At 38.9% G+C, this 16,334-nt stretch overlaps 1 protein-coding gene across 2 annotated transcripts in view; it reads right to left on the bottom strand.

The window, feature by feature from the left end:
* The window catches only part of dnah10 (dynein axonemal heavy chain 10), a 313,740-nt gene that overhangs the window by 209,729 nt on the left and 87,677 nt on the right, over positions 1–16,334 (bottom strand). For both annotated transcript variants that reach the window (XM_042101375.1, XM_042101376.1), the window contains 3 exons: positions 14,034–14,185; positions 13,037–13,201; positions 3,364–3,571 (listed from right to left, as the gene is read on the bottom strand). In XM_042101375.1, the coding sequence (XP_041957309.1) occupies positions 3,364–3,571; positions 13,037–13,201; positions 14,034–14,185 (525 nt within the window). The remainder of the gene's footprint in view (positions 1–3,363; positions 3,572–13,036; positions 13,202–14,033; positions 14,186–16,334) is intronic.

Genomic DNA, 16,334 nt, shown 5'->3' with positions numbered 1-16,334 from the left:
GTGAAAGTAATTGCATATAACTGTCTTGTCGTTGACTGACACCTTGGTGAAGTTAGTTTCACTTTGCCAATGAGTTCAAATAATAGACGAGTGCAAATGCGTGAAGGCTATGCTAGGTTTTTAGTAAAGCATGGTTTAGTGGAATTCCATACAGTCTCGCAAGCAGCCTCCTTCAAATGCGGCGTTGAATGCCAAAATACCGATGCATTTATTTGACATATTGCGCTTTGCGCCGTTAAAGGGAATGACAGATGTCATTCTCATTGGTTTAAATGATGTTACGCCCCAAACACACCCATATGACTGATTAAAAAACCTAGGAACACCTTGTTGCGCCATGCACTCAATGTTTGATAACGAAACCCCTCCCAATGTGGACTGGACATCCTACTAAATTTGAATAAGCTTTTGACGAGTGACGATGCACTTTAGAATGTCATGATAGGATACAAGGATACAAGGAAGTTTATTGTCACATGCATATAGTTACTGGAAGTAAGAAATGCAGTGAAATTATGTCTGGTGTCAGCCTATTTGTGCATTTATGGGGGGGGAGTAAAAAGTGCAGTATAAGAGGGGTTTAGTAGATTAAGTGGCAAGGGCTGCATAAGAAAGGTGGGGGAGGATTGGGATTGGGGGGGCACCAACAAGGAGCCCCAAGAGCAACAGGGGCAAGGAAAAACTCACTTACCAAGGCAGATCCACGGCTCAAGGGGCTAACCCAACTGCCAGGGGTCTTGGTGTGTGTGTTGGGGGGATGACAGGGGAGATGGGATAGTGTGCTGTGTATGTGGGGAGAGGGCAGTGTGCAATATGTGTGTTGGAGAAGCTTCCTCATGAGACAATGTGCTGTGTATTGGGGGGGGGGGGGTGCAGTGTGCTGTAAGTATGTTGGGGATGTGTGTTGGAGAAGCTTCCTGATGAAATAATGTGCTGTGTGATAGGGGTTCTTATATCTAGTTAAAAAGAGCTTAAGAAGAATTGTGACCTTCACTACACTGGGAAGATAATGTGAAATTAGATGTTTTTTGTTTTGACACTAGTGCTTAAAATATCTTTTTTTTTTATATCTTTTTTTTTATCCCTGAAAAGCACGCTTTAAAGATATGGTTCTCATATCTAGTTAAAAAGAACAACATTTAACATTTGCTTAAATCAAGTCAAAATGATCTTGCTGAAAAGGCACTAGGTAAATATTTTTATACTAAAAAACAATACAAACTAGAATTTTATTCTAACAGGGTTCCCACTCTAAGTGAAATATAAAATTCCATGACTTTTCCTGACAAAAAAAAACCTTAATTTCCATGACCTACTATAATGAAGGGTACAATATACCGACCAAAGATTTCAGAACAGTCGCGTAGCGTTCAAGAATCTTTTTTTTTTTTTTTTAGAGTGGGAGATGAATAAATTGCCATTGAATAAACAAAGTTGGACTAACCACAACTACTCAAGCAAGCAGTAAAGCTAATAACCAGATATACGCCAATTCTGAGTTGAAATATATTTGTAGTAATATATTTTGGCAACATTTTAAACTGCTACAACATAATTCCCTGATATTCCATGACATTGGCCCCAAAATGATAAAATTCCCTGACTTTCCAAGTCTGGAATAGACTTTCCAAATTTCCATGATATTCCAGAAATTCCATGACCTGTGGGAACCCTGATCTAAATATAAGATTAATAATACTTGGTTAGATAAGTTGTTTTTGCAGTGTACATAATCTATATAAAACCAGATTTCCCCCAAAAAATACGGGAAGGCAATATGGTAGATAGCTATGTAGCAAATTTGTCCTAAAAGCAAGCCTTCCCAGTTATAGTATATTCCCATTATATTATCCCAGTATATTCCCATTATAGTTCCCATTACCCCCTAGCCTGGGAAAAACTCCTTTCGAATGTCTTACTTTCACGTCATTCACTTAAACTTTCCTACTTGCTAGATTTGACCAATCTTCCATAGCCTACGTGCACAAGTAGTTTGAGTAGAACTACTGATCTTTATTATCTCCCTGCTTGTTTACATCTTATCATGTATGGTATTATTTCATGATAGCTAAACGTTTGATTCTTTTTAATGTTTCATCAGTTAACTTCATTCAACGGCGCTTGTATGTAGGCGCTGCCATTCAGTTGTGGACGTTCGTAAATTGCGTTTATGGGCGGAGAAAGGCAGAGAAAGGCGCAGTTTACACTAAGGATTGAATGATTGATAAATACGACGGAAACTTGGGTCTGACAGCGTTCGCAATCTGCAGTGTGTCCATGGCGCTGATAACGCTACGTTCGCAAATGTATGTACATCTGGCCCAGAATGCTTAGAAAATGAAATAGGCTAGCCTAAACACATTGCAACATCGAGAGTTTTTATGGGAAGAAAATGATTTACAGACCACTAGCTGCATTAAGCTACACTTCAGTGTTTGCCTTGAAGCAATTCCGGCATAATTGCTATGAACGTTTCAGTCTCGTCCCCATGCCTGCTTTATCCAGCCAGCCAGAAATGACGAATTAAATAAAATGCTCGTTTGAACGTGAACGGTTTTGTTAAGAGCTGAAAATGCAAATGCAATTGACAAAATATTAGCTTAGCTTTTAGGACAAATTTGCTTAACGCACTGGCAGAAAAAATTGCTTGTTTTCAGGATGAAATGTCTTAAAATAAGTCAAACTTTTCTTAAATTAAGTCAAATGATGTCACGGGAAAGCGCTAGGTAAGTCTCTTTATACTGAAAACAATACAAACTAGTTGTTGTCTTGATAAGATTAATAATCTTGGTTAGATTGTTTTTACACCCCCCCCACCCCCCACCCCCAACACACACACACACACAATCCCAATCGATGAACTGTGATGAACTTGTTTTTAGAGACATTAATGAGATGATTGTTTTTAGAGACATCAATGCTATAAATTTGCGACCTCTATACACTGCAAAAAATGAATTCTAACCAAGTGCTATTGATCTTATATTAAGATTAAAAAATCTATTTGGTATTGTTTTAAGTATGAAAAGACTTACCTAGCGTCCTCTCAAAAGATCATTTTGACTTAATTTAATAAGACTTTAACTTATTTTAAGGAGTCTTATCAAGACAAATTTGCTCAACGCACTGGCAGACAAATTTGCTTGTTTTCAAGATGAGATGTCTTTTTTTTTTAAATTAAGTCAAATGATTTCACAAGAAAGTCTCTTTATACTGAAAACAATACCAACTATTTTTTTTTTATCTTGATATAAGATTAATAACACTTGGTTAGATTTTGTTAGATAAGCAGTTTTGGCAGTGTAGCACCAGTCTGTGCAAAAAAAAGAAGCATGAAATTAAATGAATCCTTACTGAACTTACCAGAGCACCATCTTGATTAGGGAGTTGAAGACCTTACGCTCCCAATATGTGTAATACTGGGCCATGCGCCTAGCCTTACCACTATTGGTCTGCATAATGAGACTCTCCATCTTAGTAAGTAGAGGGCCTATGGCTGTATATCTCCTGCCGAGCAGATTCACATCCTTGACCCTCTCTCTTTCGATTTTCTCAAAGAACTCCTTTACCCCTAAAATAAACCGAAACAGTTACCCATACAAATGGTAAATTACACTGCAGAGAGGTGTAGCCCTGGCAGCCAAACCATACAGTAAAGATGTACAGCCAGAATATAATTTCACAATATCTTTTACAACCCCAACACAGAAAAAGTTGGGACATTGTGTAAAATGCAAATAAAAACAGAATGTGATAATCAGCAAATCTCATAAACCCACATTTAGCTGCAAAAAGGAAAGAAAAAAAATATGACAATTACAAATGTAACTATTTCATGCGAACCATACGTTACCATACCATACGTTTAGAACTTATTTTTTATTTATCAGAAATAGTCAGCATAGACAAGTATCCATTACAGTAATCGTACTAAAAAGAAGGATATTTATATACATGGGTCATTCTATACAGTGGGCATCGCTTTCAAATGACCACTTCAGTCGCGCATTACGAGGCGTGAAGCTGCGTGAAACTTTAGTACCACTTTTAGCCACTGTGCGTCGCTCTGCCACTGTACATCGCTCTGCCTGCCGCCCCTACTGAAAAAGCAGGAGACTTGCCGAGAGTAATCCCAGCTTTCAATAACAAAATAAATCATGCATAATTAAACATTACCTTGATTTAGGCTACTTGGGTATGTCTTAAGGCTTGACTACACGGTGGTAGCGAAAATCGAAATCGAAATTTGCTGTCTACATTATTGTCAGTGTTGGGGGTAACGCAGCTACGCAAATCAAAACAGTGGTGTGAGAAATAGAGAAATAACTGTTCAGAATTAATCTGTAGCCTTGTGTAGGCTTCTGCAGAAAACAATGTTGTTGCCTATTTAATACTATCTGGCGACGTTTTTAACAGGCTACGCAATAGAGGCTTAGACAACTATGACCCACGTTTTGGTTTCGTAAATTAATGTGCCCTATTTCTTGACTGCAACGTAGTCAATTGACTGCTTGACATGTCATTTTTATTTTTCTGTACAATAAACAAATACATCTGCTTTATGCCGCAGAATTGTGTGCAGAGTACACAACTGTTTCACCAGCACATTTAAATGACTTGACTAAAACCGTGCATAACTGGAGGTACACCTGTTATCTGAGCAGTCTGTATGTCCTCATTTTGCGAATGCGAGGACGATATGAGTCTGTTGCATAGATGCCCGAGTCAAGCAATAATGTTTGAAAACCACTGGCTCGTAATCACAATAATTTAACACACGACAGTTGGATACTTCATCATGTTCCCATGCCTACATTTTGGTGAGTAGCATAGAGATTGTTAAAACAATAAAGTATGGCTCTCCGTTTGGGACATCGAAAACTTATATTTTTAATAGGGTAGACTACCGTCGGGAGATGCTGACTTACAAAGGCCTCGGGATAACACGTTATCTCCACTATCATCAGTCAATGCCTCCTTGATCAAAGTGGGGAATGAAAGAAAACGTTTGAGAACCACTGGCTTAATAAGTTACCTACAGTCCAGAACACACAGAATATTGCCACACAGAACACACAGAAAGTTGCCTTTATAATGAACTACTATTTGTTCCAACAGCATTCAAACAAAGCCTTTATAAAAGTGAAAAAAAATATATTCCATAAGAAGTTAAATAAAATACTGTTACTGTAGTAACTGTATCCCAAGCTTCAGCTCCCCATGTCTGTGACAGGCAGACGTGACACCGCTAAATTCTCAGCTTGTTTATACCCCACACTGAACGCGTAAGACCACGAGGCCCATCACTATGGGGTGCGGTAGCCTAGACTACTCTCTGGGATTTAAGTCAAGCAATATAACCATACAAATGTTTTAGTAATTTCCGCTTTGTCTGAACTGGCCATTGTAGGCTGCGTAAAAAATAAACAAGTAGGCCTATTCCCTATCCAATAATATCGGCAAATGTTTGTTTTCCAAAGTAAGAATTTCACTTCACCATGCACCTTCGACAATGAATAGCTCATTACACTTATGTTACTGTTGAACGTAGGCCTAACTGGTATCAGCCTTTCAGACCTAGGCTACTCTTAGTAAGGGAAAATGACAACTCCTGAACAGATTCTGGAGCTGAGCGCTCTAGAATCTTTGACTAACAGTCTAAGAGTGAGTTAGTCTTCGTTGCTATGGATGACGTTATTACTCATGCACGAGCTTGACTGAAGTGACCACCTTGATTGGCTGATGATTGTAACGCGGGAATGATTCCAAACACCTCCCTTACGATGAGTGGCAGGTGACAGGTCTGAGAATGCGTGCGCTACACAAGGACAGAAGATGATGAATAACTGAATAAAAAGGCCTAGCCTAAATGAATCAAGAGTAAGGCAAAACAAATAGCCTAGTAGCCTAATGAAACATACGGATTGATGTAGTATCTTTGTAACATTATTAAATGAATCTGTTACTATGCCTATGCCTACGTTTGCAAAAGAGAACATTTTAATTTGATTCACAATAATGTTTAATGTTAATTTAATTTACATGTTGACAACGAGTAGCCTAGTTTTGGTTGTTGTTGGTGGCGTTACTGCATGTTAGTTATGCCTGCAATGCAAAATTGCTTCCTCACGATTGGAAGCTCCTGTAGACCCCGCTTCTCTCGCGTCAGTCACTGACATGAACGAAACACAGAACCCGCTTCTCTCACGGCAGTCACTGACAGTAGCCTAGAATAAATTCATGGGGAAAAAAACTTCCCCATGACAAAGACATCGTAAAACACTGAAAGTTAATATTTTGTCACTATAACATACATCTGTCCTTTGTCAAATGTGTTATGTTCCAAGTAGCCTAGTGCATAATTCTGCTTCATAAAGTTGAACAAATACATTTGCTTATTTCACAGAAAAATCTAAATAGCCAGTTAGGGTCTACAGTGCAGAGTTGGTAAGTTATGGTAGGCCAACTTGGAGTGAACATACAAACAGGGGAAGTAGAGTAGCCTCAGGTGCGACATAAGGCCGAACATGCAAGCGCCAATGAATCGTGCTCTCACGACAATCACGCCGTTAAACTTAAATAGGTTAACATCACTCTAAGTTCGCCTTCAAGCAAGGTAACCGATGATTTGAAGACATCTGTTTCGTTGGAAGGGCAAGGGGTAGCAACAGGGCAACACAGAGATAGGCCCGATGGCAGGGCTGTTATGAGAGTATTAAAATATGGGATATTCTACGGGAAAACATTAAAACGGCAAGACAGTGGGGGGAAGTTAAAATACGTGAGAAACACAGAAAAAGTTGGCATGCATTGTTTCGGTCCCCGTGCACAGGGATTATTTGTCATATTATTAATCATATATGATTATTTGTGAAATTGTGCAAACAGGCGCAACACATTTGAAAAGGAAGGACTGGTAGCATGCAAGCTCACGGGAAAGATTGATTTAAGAACGTTATCACAGTGTGTGGCTGTGGCGCAAAGCAGCGCGGGCGGAAGACAGCGACAATTGGCAGGGGAGGGTCATGTCTTTTTTAACAATTCTGTCGGAGGGTCATTGAACAATTTCTAGCAGGCAAGGGAGGGTCATGCAACTTTTGACTGAAGCACTCAAAATTCCAATAATGCTGGGCTATATGTCTTGGTTCATGTCTGTTAACAACTCATTGCCGTCAAACACGTAGCCTATCTCGTGGTTGCATCCATTACAAACAAACATGCAATGTGAACGTCTGGGATTGGGAAGAGTACTAAATGCTCTACTGAATAAGCACGAAGTCAAACCTTTAAATGAAAAACACTCTTTAATTATCAAAAAAATAAACCGCTAATGAAGTAAACTTGTAACCATCAAAAATCGTTTATCGCCTGTAACTCCGTGATAACAGGACGTAACAGGAAGGCATTTGGCTGAGCAACGGAGGTTAATATGCTCTATATTTTGTCCAAATGATGTCTGTCTATCATCATGGCACTCGGAGAAAACCAGAATGTTTAATTTGTCCTGCGTTTCTTCTACGGCTGCAAACGGGATTCACTCGCAGTTAACCAAATATTTCTTTATTAGGGCAGGGCAGGCATATTTCTGGCTATTAAATTATTTCTAAACCAGTCTGCTAAAGTCTGTAGTGAAGTCTGTGTAGGGTTTTCCAGGCTCCATTTCTTTTTACGAGACACCCTGCTCACTTGAGCCATCTACCGATTGTTTGGGTTGTTGCAGCGTCTCACTGGGAAAATACAAATTAAAGTCGTGAGCGCGAGTGAAGCTGGCCAAGTCGAAGCACTGCCCACTGTAATTCAGGATACATTTCCCGTCTCCATGATTCAGTTATTATCAAAAAAATAAATCTTTATGGAATTCATTTTGAACAAAATGCTAATAAAACACCTTTTCACCAATAACAATGTCCTATATTTATTGTAGACCTAATTTATCGACAAAATATTAATTCAATTACTTCTACACCCCATATTATTTACTGTCTCCGACTACAGAGTCATGCATTCAACTTGACTAAACATGATGTTATCAAGTCCAACGATCTACTTTTTGGAGATTAATTTACTAACTGTTATAACAGTTATATACAATGTCTATTTTCTGTATTATACAAGATTTAAGTTTAAAAATATATATAATTTTGGTCCATCTCAAAGTTCTTGTCAACTCTATAAAACTGCTTAAAATCCACAGACTTTGAATATGAAGCATGACGCCTACACAGAGAGATGTCAATTCCTCTGACAGGAAACTTTAGAAAGGCAGTGAGATGTTAAGCTTCTTCTCTCATTAATTTGAACAAAATGTTGAGGATACACCAACAGTAGATTAATTATTCGTTAACTCTGTTATTGCGTTATTGGAGTGAAACTCTCACTCAATCTTTACAAAACAACAATATGATTAAAAGCCATGAAATTCTGGTTTTATACATATCATGCAGTAACTAGTTTGAGGTTAGGATGTGGAGCTAAGCCACAAAATGATGGGAAATGTCAACTCTTATCGTAAAAGCGTTGCTGAGATATGACGTTACTTACTTGTTTGGCAGCTTCGCAGCTGATTTGAAAACACTTTTGAAAATCAAAAAACCTTCTGGTAACTTTTGTAACCCATGGTCTGAAGATCATCTACGTCAAGTTTCATGAATATCTGACAAAATGTGTAACCCATGAAAATGTATTTTTGCTTTCGCTAAAATCCAAAATATGGCCGATACTGTTCCTGGCGGAAATTGACGTAATGCGTTGAAATTGGCTTGATCCAAGGATTCAAGCAGTACAGTACCTAATTTTTGAAAATCCGGCATACAGGTCAAAAGTTACATGCATTAATGCAACGTCCAAAACGCCTAGGCTAATTGCAGCGCCCCTTAGGGGTCAAAAGGCACCAAAATTGTTTTGCATCCTCACATTGAAGGACAAAATTTGTGATCAACTAACCTTCCGATGTGGACCGAGATATAATACAGTGGGTCCCAGTTAAGAATTGACACTTCATTCACCATCAAGGTGATTCACGCAGCTGGGTGAAATGTAAGTACAACTGCAGCCGCTTGGGGGCAGCATAGTCCACTGTGGCGTTCCACGGTCACGGAGCATTCGACAGCAAGGGCTGTGATTGGCTGAGTTTTCAGTGCATTTCTCTGTGTTTTTAGCAGCCCCTGCAACATGCTAGTCCACTGTAGCCTTTAAGCTTTGTACAAAATGTTAAACATAGTTTTGGATTCAGTGGCAAGATGACTTGATTGTACAGTGCCTGTCTCTCAGTAATGTTTTAAAATGAGAGCTTCGTCAGCTGGCAGTAGGCTACTTTGTCGGCAGTCATGAGAAGTTCACTTGCTAACAGAACATAAATATGCTGCCCAGAAACCTCGTGAATAGTTCTGATTTGTTTTACCACACTAACGAGGTTAAATATAGCCTTTGCCTACAGCATCTCCTTAACAGTAATGTTAACAAAATGACAGCATTCATATGACAAAGAAAAACGAATTCGGTCACTCAAGACTGTGCCACAGCAACCAGTGTAGGCTACAGTCCTACCCAATAGGCCTACTCGAAGCAGATAGCGTTGTCTGACGGTCGAGTGGGTTAATGCGTGTATTCCAGAACAGGTCTGCAACTTTCAGGCAGTTCTGAGTTCGAATCTAGGCCTGACCAGAGCCATATAAAGGCCTATTTTTGCAAGGTGTTGCTCCTGGCAATACTTGTTTATAAGACGTTTGGTGATTAGTTGATAGCTGTGTTTGGGACACGTTAAACGTTCTTTATAATGAGCGCATTCGGGGAGTAAAACGACTGTTACGCGCTGTTACAACTGTAGGCTACAATGATTGCAATACAAAAATATGCGCATGTTAGTTTAGTTAGTTTTGTGATGTTTTGCACTTTTGCCTCATGTGTTTTCAGGTTTGAGGGCTTTTTTGGCAAGATTGACCTTGGTTAAACTCTGCATATGTTATTTCTCCGTATGGAAAATAAAGTCAATTTTCGACACACGTCTGTTATTAGTTTAATAACAAGTGTTCCTTGTTAAAACATGTGACTAGTGAAACTCAAATGATTTTAGAAATATTTAGCCAAAGCCAAAAAGTGTTAGAGAGAAGGAGAGATGCCGGTGCAGCTTAGATGTCTTCTTAATTTTCTTTATTCTTTAGTAAAAGGTGCAGATCATTATTAAACTTTGACTAACGTTTCGATGTTCGTTAGTCAAAAACATCGACACATCGAAACTTTAGTCAAAGTTTAATAATGTTCTGCAGCTTTTACTAAAGAATAAAGAAAATTAAGACGACATCTGAGCTGCACCGGCGTCTCTCCTTCTCTCTAAAATATCTGTCCTAGCCTGGTTGCACCGGATTGTCGCCAAACGACAGAAGCGCGGAGAACCCTCCTTTGTCTACCAAAAAGTGTTACTTTGTGCCCCGCGCTCCCCCACTGCTTGTGAAAGAAGGGGGTGGAGGAGGGGGGCTTAACGTGAAAAAGCTTAATGTCCCAAAACGGCAACAAGTCATAATGGTAGGCTACAGGAAGTGGGGGGAGGGTATGGGATGACCAGAGCAGTCTTCGCTGTGCTATTCAGAAAGCATCTTCTATTGTCTTTCCAGGCACACACAGCTCGTTACCATTTAGCCTATCGAGCAGGCTTGTGCAAAATTCCAGAATTGAATTGAAACTGGCTCTTAAATTCCAATTCAATTCTTGAATTTCACTTGCATTTCAATTGAGGTAGCAAACAGGAAGCAGAATTGCAATTCGAAATGTGCACAACCCTGCTATCGAGTGACTTAACAGATAGGCTCTGCTCTTGGGTTTGGCCTCACAGCGAACTTCCAGTTTGTTAAATAAAGCGATGCAGATTACATTATTTATTTCTGATTAATTTGCTTCTTTTGATGTCTTTTGCAACATATGCTTTTTAGGCTGGGCTACTGTCAATGTCCTGTACAGGTAAATGTTCAACAATTGCTGGTGTAGGCCTACAGGCTATAATCAATTAGGGACTGTTTGTTATATATTTAAGGGGCTACCGGAGGAGTTTTGGGAGCGTTAGTCAAAAAAGACGTGACCCTCCCTCGCCAGCAAGACATTTTTCTATGACCCTCCAAAGTGATTGAGAAAAAACGCATGACCCTCCCCAGTCCCAACAATTTATTGATGCCTTCTGTAGGCTACTGGGTAAATTTGGGAGCTTGCATGCTACGACACCTTCCTTGAAATGCCTTGAAAAAAGGCTGTCGTTTGCACAATTTCACAAATAATCACCGGGACCGAAACAAACCTGTCAACTTTTCCCGGGTTTATTGCGTATTTTAACTTTTTCCTCGCCGTCTTAGGAGGAGCTGCAGGGGGGTGCGAGGCCCTGTGCGAACTTGACAGATGCATGAACTTATGTGCATGAAATCATGCGATAGCTTACTTTACACATAGCCAAGGCTACCGTCGGTGCATTTTAGTAGACTAGTCTAATAAGCTACACCAGCTTGTCTTTAAGAGGGGAAATTGTATAGCCTATAACATTAGCTGAGTCACATATTTGGCCATATGGTGTTTATCATAGGCTACATCACGAAACCAAATAGTGTAACAAAGGCGAACACTTTAACAGGGGAAATTAATTGGGCATGAATCATTGTGCTGAACAGTATTTGTCAATGAGCAGAAACACACATGACATTCAAACTGTTGATAAGATGTGCACTATGGAAACTGGTCTGTAGGCTAACATTGGACAAATAAATGACACTGACTCGCCATATCCTGACTCTGAAAAAACATTGTCTTGCTTTGCCGCAAGCTCAGCAATGAAATCATAGGCCAGTTTGCAGGTAGCATAACGTCTTTTTCAATTCATAGAAGGGAGAGCCCAGTCTCTCCTGTCACGAGCCTATTATAAGGTCCAGTGCGTTATGTCCTGGGATTCGGACGTGCTCAAAAAGAAAAGAAAAAAACACTTTTTTTATAGATGGTTATGAGGAGCAATATGAGTCTGAACTCCGTGTCATTCAGACTCAACCCTCTTGTTGCTTTGATATCTTTTTTGTTGTCGTTTGAACGTCGGCAAGCAGGCATGTTGCGGTTGCAATGAATGAGGATAATTGGTTTTATCTGCGGATTTATTTTTTGCATTATTTTTGAATATGACTCGCTCCAGTCTCAACAGCACGTCTACTTTTTCCACACGCATCTAAGTTCTAACACACATCCCCTCTCGCTTTCTCTCTTTCCATCCCTGCGCACAGGGCTTTCTTAAAGGAGCTGCACAATTTTACAACAATTGCATCTACATTTTCATATTAGAATGTTTTGTCTGTTTAAGTGTAAGCTTAAACTACCGTGATCAATTTAAGTTCCCGTGCCCCAGATGAAAGTCTCATGCGCTTATCGTTACACTATCAAATCTATAAGTAACCGTGACAAATAGGGTATAAGATATATAAACTCACGCTATTGTATTATCATATATGTTTGGTAATGGCTCACTGCATCATGGAAGCAGTTAAATCAAGTCGCATCAAAAATAGTAGTGGCAGAACTTCCAAGTGACACCTTGTGGTTGTTTGTGTCAACTGCTGTTTGTGCCATTTCTGCTGAGAAAATGGGGTGCGTGATTCATGAAGGAACCCGTCCAAACTTAACTGGGACCCACTGTATTTCTAAAAAACGATCTATGTAGAATCCCTTCAACTCCGCTGAGCTCTAGGAACGCAAAATAGTAGAGGGTGATGAGATTACTTTCCCTCCTTATAAGATTGAGAAAGTCCTGCATTTTAAATGACGGTCACATTACAGTAGAGCCAACAATTTTCTGCCTTCAGGCCCCAAACATGACGCAATCATGTGTTGATTCTAAAAGTGTCAAAAGCACCTAAATAAATAAAATAAATAAATAATACTAATAATAATCAAATAGCAATGGCATACAATAATCAAATAGTAATGGCATACAATTAAATAACATCCACAATACAGAGAGGATATAAAACACCTATTACCCTAGTTCCTGAAAGAATATTGAATTAAAATATTCAACCTGGTAGATCTCCAGTTTTGTCTGGGGCTGGGAATTTGAAGAGGTTTGCTGTCTCCATGGAGAGGAGTTTTGCATCTATGTCCCTTTCATTTTTCTGAATTTGGTTTACAAGTGACTCAAATTTGGAGGTCGCTTGGGAGCCACGATTAATAAATTCAGAGATACCTGGGAGAAAAATAGATAACTGTAAAACACCACAATGCAATGAATGTGTTAAATAAAATGACACAAATGTCCAATACAAGAGGACATGACTTCATGATGTCATTTTCTGGCTTTTCAAACTTAAAGAAGAGTTCTAGTGATTTTTCACATAGATCTCTTTCTCAAGGTCACCGAGTACTGTCAGTACAAAAAAACAGCTGGAGCTGCCAGGCAGCTACAGTGGTACACTCTGGGGTTCATGAGTCCTTATGTTCATGCCCCCAATGCAGCACTGTTTACCTAGCAGCTCAAGCTGTTGGCTGCAGTAATTCAAGATAGGTAGAACTGATTGTTTTCAGGGGTTTATCTACTGATAGTACTCAGGTGTGGAATGTATTTTTCATATTTGTAACTTTTATACTTTTTGAACTATTAATTAAAAACTATTACAAATGTCCCCATAGACTTAACATTGGCGATTATGGCATCACAATAGGGCACTTAGAATCCTATGCCAAGTGTTCCGGCCACCTCCAGCAACTGTCTGTCTCAGGCTTTAAGCATACAATCTGGCTCTCTTAAGACTACAGATCCTGTTCAACTGTTTCCTCTGCCCACAACGGTTTCAAAATAAAAGTCTCCACTACAATAATTCCCTATTAAATAATTTAACCATTTAAACTATCCAACTATTTAACTGTTCAACTATTCCAACTGTCAGTTATTATCAACTATGCCTCTAGCCTACTGACCTCAAGAAACAAAGATCTATGTGAAACATCACCAGAATTCTTTTTTAAAATATAATGCATACCGAGAATAAGATAGTATGGTCAAACTAAAATGTAACTACCCAGGGCATTCCAATTCAATCGTTTGAATCCAGCACGCATTACCCTCCGGAGCTCATGGATTTGTTCTGACAGTAGATAAAACTCTGCATCATTCAGACAATCCATCAGTGAATGATAGCGGTTCACTAGGCTCTTCAAGCCATCCATATATCTGAAAATATAGCATATATCCAGATCAAGATTTGCTCTGAAAAGGTTAGGTGTCCCACATGCACATATAATACTACTACTACTAATAATAATAATAACAATAACTAGAAATGCAATTTCAAGGAATTAACTTACCAGTGAATAAAAATGCAAAAATGGTGATATAAAATATCATGTATAGTTAAATCAGATAATGTAGAGATAGTTACTAAGGTGTTACCAAGATAGACATGGTGGTTGCTATGCTAATTAAAGAAGCTGCTACTGTATACTGGTTGCTAGGCTATTCATGTTGGTTGTAGAGATGCACTGATAAGGAAGTTTAAAGGTCTAGTATATAGGAAATAATGGAAAATAAACTGTAACCATTCCAAAAATGATCACCATATGTTGTCAGAGAGTAAGGAAACACGATGAATTGAAGTAATGGCTTATTTGACAACATTACTCTAACCCGTAAAACCCCGTAAAACCCATGAAAAAAAATGAGTTACGGGGCGGAATCTCTTGGAATTTTCGTTTATGTTTTGAACGATTAATTCTAGAATAGCGTATTAATAATGGGCTAGTGCGTCCTCCTATTTGGGTTGCCAAATTAGCAAAGGCCAAGTGTCAACAGCTGTCAGTTGTAGTCATGAACGCCTACGAGAGGCAGGAAATTAAAACAAGAAACAAATTAGGCCTAAGTGGACATCGGAGGAGCTTCCTGAGATGGTGACGTCTTCGTCAAACGAAGAATATCAAGACTGACGCAGAGCTGGCCATATTTCTCCACAACAGGTAGCCTAGGCTAAACTTCATCTGCATCGCTAACTTCAGCTAAATATGTTACATTGGTTAGAGAGGTATTTTTTGTTTTCACTGCTTCCGTAATGTGTAGCTGGGTCATAGTTGGAGAAACGTTAAAGCAGCTGCAGGTCAACTAACGTTATTAGCTAAGTCTTCATTACATCTGGCAACCCAGAAGAGGCTCGCGTCTGGTATTATTGAGAACGTTCACCAGTGTTTTGATTTTGGCCTACAGAATGTTCGGTAACAATCCTACAAATCGTACCTTACTGTAGCAATAACCGGTACACTGCAAAAAAAGAATTCTAACCAAGTGTTATTGATCTTATATTAAGATTAAAAAATCTATTTGGTATTGTTTTTAGTATGAAGACTTACCTAGCGCCCTCTCAAAAGATCATTTTGACTAAATTTAAGAAGGCTTTAACTTATTTTAAGGAGTCTTATCAAGACAAATTTGCTCAACGCACTGCCATACAAATTTGCTTGTTTTTAGGACAAATTTGTTTAACGCACTGGCAGACAAATTTGCTTGTTTTCAAGATGAGATGTCTTAAAATAAGTCTTTTTTTTTTTTAAATTAAGTCAAATGATTTCATAAAAAAGCGCTAGGTAAGTCTTTATACTGAAAACAATACCAACTAGTTTTTTTTATCTTGATATAAGATTAATAACACTTGGTTAGATTTTGTTAGATAAGCAGTTTTTGCAGTGTATTTATCGGTCTGTTGTGGCTGTTACCAATAAGATAACCGATAATATTCCTATTAAAAAAAAACATGTGAAAAGTGAATTGGGAAAAACCAGCAAGGTCGGCGCCTGCGCCTACACTTTTGACCCGTGTATTGCTTGGTGCGTCGGCTCCCAAAAAGTAGTGATCACTTAAGGTAATGAAACAAGGCCGAAAAGTTACAAAAGAAGTCAGAGGCTAAAACTGGAGCAACAGGCGTTTCGGACCTAGTCCATTTTCAGGCCTATGGTTTTTAAAAGTCAGATGTTCCCTGACAAAGACATTTGAAAATTAAGAATGTTTATTGACTTGAAAAATACACTATTTTTTGCGAACTCCCTTCATTCAACCCTTGAATCATCGCGGTCTGGTGCGCTATGTAGATCGTTTCTCGTACCATTTAATTTCTCAGAGTTTAGGTCTACTAGGCCTACAATAACGTCATCACCAAATACATCTTACATCTATTTTTACTTGATCAACCACAAAGAGTAGCATAGGCCTACTGTGCACAGTGCACTGACGACTGTAGCAGCCCAAGGTAACCAGTTGTTGTAGATGAGTGTTGCCTACGTTATTAATTAATGGTAGCCTACAATAGTTAATTGATTCGCGTAACATATTAGTTGGC

Source organism: Alosa sapidissima, chromosome 8 (assembly GCF_018492685.1).
Source record: "Alosa sapidissima isolate fAloSap1 chromosome 8, fAloSap1.pri, whole genome shotgun sequence".
In the NCBI taxonomy this organism is placed as follows: domain Eukaryota; kingdom Metazoa; phylum Chordata; class Actinopteri; order Clupeiformes; family Clupeidae; genus Alosa; species Alosa sapidissima.
Note: the sequence above shows the minus strand (reverse complement) of the source record. Positions and strands in the feature narration are given on the sequence as shown.